Source organism: Octodon degus, unplaced genomic scaffold (genome assembly GCF_000260255.1).
Source record: "Octodon degus isolate 3935 unplaced genomic scaffold, OctDeg1.0 scaffold00008, whole genome shotgun sequence".
Taxonomy (NCBI): Eukaryota; Metazoa; Chordata; class Mammalia; order Rodentia; family Octodontidae; genus Octodon; species Octodon degus.
The window spans coordinates 13,773,392-13,776,981 of NW_004524584.1; the positions used below are offsets into that span (position 1 = coordinate 13,773,392).

Below are 3,590 nucleotides of genomic sequence, written 5' to 3' on the forward strand. Positions count from 1 at the left end.
TCACTTTTATAAAAACCAAGAAATTCAATACTACTGGCTTTTTTCTTTTGCATTTCCTCTTTCTTATTCAGTATTATTTTGGTTGTAAAAATTAGATTCATCTCCCTTGTTTTCAAAAAATTCTTGTATTTTCAGGATTTGGGGTTTTATCTGCTATTGCTTGATTTTTCCCCCAAGATGTGCACCAGTCAATTAAAGCAGGTGTGCATCTGAGCCCCCTCATCACAATGAATTGCTGTGCCCACCCCACCCAGGTCCCACTGGGTGCTGCCGGGTTGGCCCTGCAAGGCTGTCAATGAGATGAGCACTCTGGAGTGCTGTGGCCTGAGGTCCTACGTGGGAACCCAGACATGCCCACCAGCCTCCTCCCCTTCCGTACTCAGGGAATTTGCTGACAGACCCATTTGTCACTGCAACTCCAGCACCCCCAGATTCCTTCCTTGGATTCACTTCTTAAATTCTGAAGTTACTTTTTGGCAAATTTTGCAGCACAGACATGACTGATGGGTTTCCCCAGCCTTCTTTGATCATAAGATTCTGGCTGTCAGGGAATTCTGGGTCACAGTGTTTTCCTTATGGGGTACTGGAGATGTTGCCTGGCTTCCTCTGCTGCCAGCAGGTGATTTTTTTTTAATCAGATTTCTTCTTATTCCCTCTGCTTGAAAGTGCTTAAGACTGAGATTCTTTTCTTCCCCCTTGAAACTTCAATTTGTGACAGGAAGGGCCTTAGAGGTGATTTCTAATCATTAATTTTGTGTGGAACTTGATGTATCCTCAATTAAAAGTTTCCGTACATAACATCACTGTCACTTTATTCCCATATGAACCGATGACTGTCATGCTAGAGCCATGCCCTTGAGACAAGTTCACAAACATGCTGTCAGTTTTGTCAGCTGTGAAGATCACGCTCACTTCTGTTCCACCGGGCCTCTGCTAGGCCCCTCCTTCTGCCAGGAGCATCCTTCTCTCTTCCCTGCACAGCAGGAACCAGCTCCCATGCTACCATTCTGTAGAGACAGCCAAGATCCACATGGGCCCACCTCATGGTATCTCTCACTTAAATTTTGTGTCATTGGTACCCCTCTGATCCCTGGCATGTGGTCATGATGGCACCCACCATTTGCACTGGTCACTCCTGATGCACCAGGCTCTCTTTAATCCTTGCTGCCAGCCACAGGTTTGGATAATCTCATTATCCCCAGTTAGGAAGTAAACCAAACCCGTGGTGGTGCTTGCCTATAATCACAGTGCTCAGAAAGGAGATTGAGGGCCGGGGAGATGGCTCAGTGGAATAAGCGCTTCCCTGGCAAGTGCAAGGGCCTGAGTTTGATCCCCGGTTCCGCAAAAAAAGAAAAAAGAAAAAGAAAGGAGATTGAGGCAGGAAGATCTCTGTGAGGTTGAGGCCAGCCTGGGCTACACAAGCAAGCTCAAGTCCAGTCTATACTATATAGTGACACCCTGTCTGCTTCAAAAATAATGAATAAATAATTAATAAATAAATAAAACCAGAGCTTCTTGGGGAGCTAGAGTACAAACCAGGAGTGCAGCTCTGACTTCTTTGGCAGCATGCTGAAGAGGAGGCACCACACTTGGCAGGAGAACCATGAGCCACCAGGTGCTATGAGGAGGGAGGCAGGCAATGGACAAGGCTTAGATAAGGGAAAGATTGGGCTGGGCTGAGCTCGGGGCAATTGGTGGGCATGACCAGGAGGGCTCTTTGGAACCCCATCTTGTGATCCAGTTGCAGTCCCTGGAAAGGCTGCTGCTCGGGACGCAGGGGCTTGCCCTGCGGGGCTGCTAATGCCTCCTCACCTCTCTCCTGCTGCAGCCTCAGCCTTCATCATCGCCATGCTGCTGGCCAGCCTCAACAGCTGCTGCAACCCCTGGATCTACATGCTCTTCACCGGCCACCTCTTCCACGAACTCGTGCAGCGCTTCCTCTGCTGCTCCGCCAGCCACCTGAGGGGCAGCCGGCCAGGAGAGACCAGCGTTAGCAAAAAGAGCAACTCCTCGACTTTCGTCCTAAGCCAGCGCAGCTCCAGCCAGAGGAGCTGTTCCCAGCCGTCCACAGCGTGACCTCTGGCCGGGAGGCGGGGTGGGGTGGGGGCTGCTCCTGAGCATGGGGTGTGCCGCCGCCGTTGACAGTCTGCCTTTGTGGCCCTTTGCGTGTGCATAAGGCACCCACTGGTTATTTCCTCCTGCACCTCGGGGTGGCTTGAGCTTGATGGGGGATTCTGAAGTGGGATTGGGGAAAATGCAGTGACAGCCATCAAACAAACCCCTGAGTCTCCCCGCATTCTGCTATCCTGATCCTACTGCTGTCCGGGCAGTGGCTGGGTTCTTTCTCCCCCTAGGCCTGTACCTTCATTCAGTATCCTTTTACTTCTATACTCTGAATCCTGTGAGAAAGAAAAAGTACAGGATTGTGGCTGACCAAGTCAGGGAGCCAGGGCTCTAGGTAAGGGATAAGGAGTGGAAATGGGGCCTCGGGAGAGGCTGGTAGTGATTTTCTGCTCACTGCAGTGTGCTTTGGCGGCAGTGCTCCTGGGGTGACCCTAGGAAGGGAACTATCTGGAAAGACTATCTGGAACAATGAGAACTTGGGCTGAAAATGTTGGAGACACTGTTTGATAAACATCTTTAAAAAAAAAAAGAAAGGAAAATATATTAAATTGGAAAAGAAGATGCAAAATTATTTGTAGATAACATTATTTTATATAGAGATGCTCTCACACACACACACACACACACACACACACGTTGGAACTAATAAGTGAGTTCAGCAAGGTTGTAGATGCAGTAACAATATACAAAAATCAATATATTTCTTTATACTATTGATAAGCAATATGAAAATGAAATTAAGAAACAATTCCATTTTTTTCTATTTATTATTTAGGGCAGGGTCTACAGGGTATACAGGGTCTCACTACATAGATCGGACTCGTAGTGATTCTCCCGTTTTCAGCTTCCCAAGTGCTGAGATCACAGGCACATGTGCCATCATCCCCAGTCTCAATCACCATCTCAGGGCACCCCGCAGGCAGGACGGGCCCCACACACCGGGGATTGAACCCTAGCATCTGCATTCTGCAGAAGCAGGCGCTTTAGTTCGCTGAGCTATCTGGCCAGCCCAAAAGTTGAGAAGGATTTTTTTTTTTTTTTTTTTTTGGTCTGGCTCAGGCTGCTTTAGGGGCAGGTCTGGTACAGCATGTGGAGCTGGAGATTGAACCACAGTCCCCTGCGCCTGACTTGGTTTGCCCCAAGCAGGCACTTAAACAACTAAGCTAACCTGCAAGCCCCCAACAATTCCATTTATAATAATACCAGAAAGAATAGAATCAGAATAGATTAACAAAAGAATGTAGGACTTATACCCAGAAAGCTGAACAGTATCATTAAAAGAAATTAAGACAAGTAAATGGATTCATAGGATCAGAGCCTGTATTTATAGGATCAAAAACCTCATATTCTTAAAATATCAATACTGCCCAAATTGTTGTAGAGATTTGCTACAATATTTATTAAAATCCTAGCTAGCTTCTTTGTAGAAACTAGTAAGATAATCTTAAAATTCATAAGGAGATGCA

The 3,590-nt window shown here is 47.2% G+C and overlaps 1 protein-coding gene across 2 annotated transcripts in view; it reads left to right on the forward strand.

Moving 5' to 3' along the window:
* The window catches only part of Oxtr (oxytocin receptor), an 18,321-nt gene extending 15,653 nt beyond the window's left edge, over positions 1 to 2,668 (forward strand). For both annotated transcript variants that reach the window (XM_023704852.1, XM_004625053.2), the window contains one exon: positions 1,829 to 2,668. In XM_023704852.1, the coding sequence (XP_023560620.1) occupies positions 1,829 to 2,076 (248 nt within the window). In that variant the 3' untranslated portion in view covers positions 2,077 to 2,668. The remainder of the gene's footprint in view (positions 1 to 1,828) is intronic.
* Positions 2,669 to 3,590: the final 922 nt, after the last annotated feature.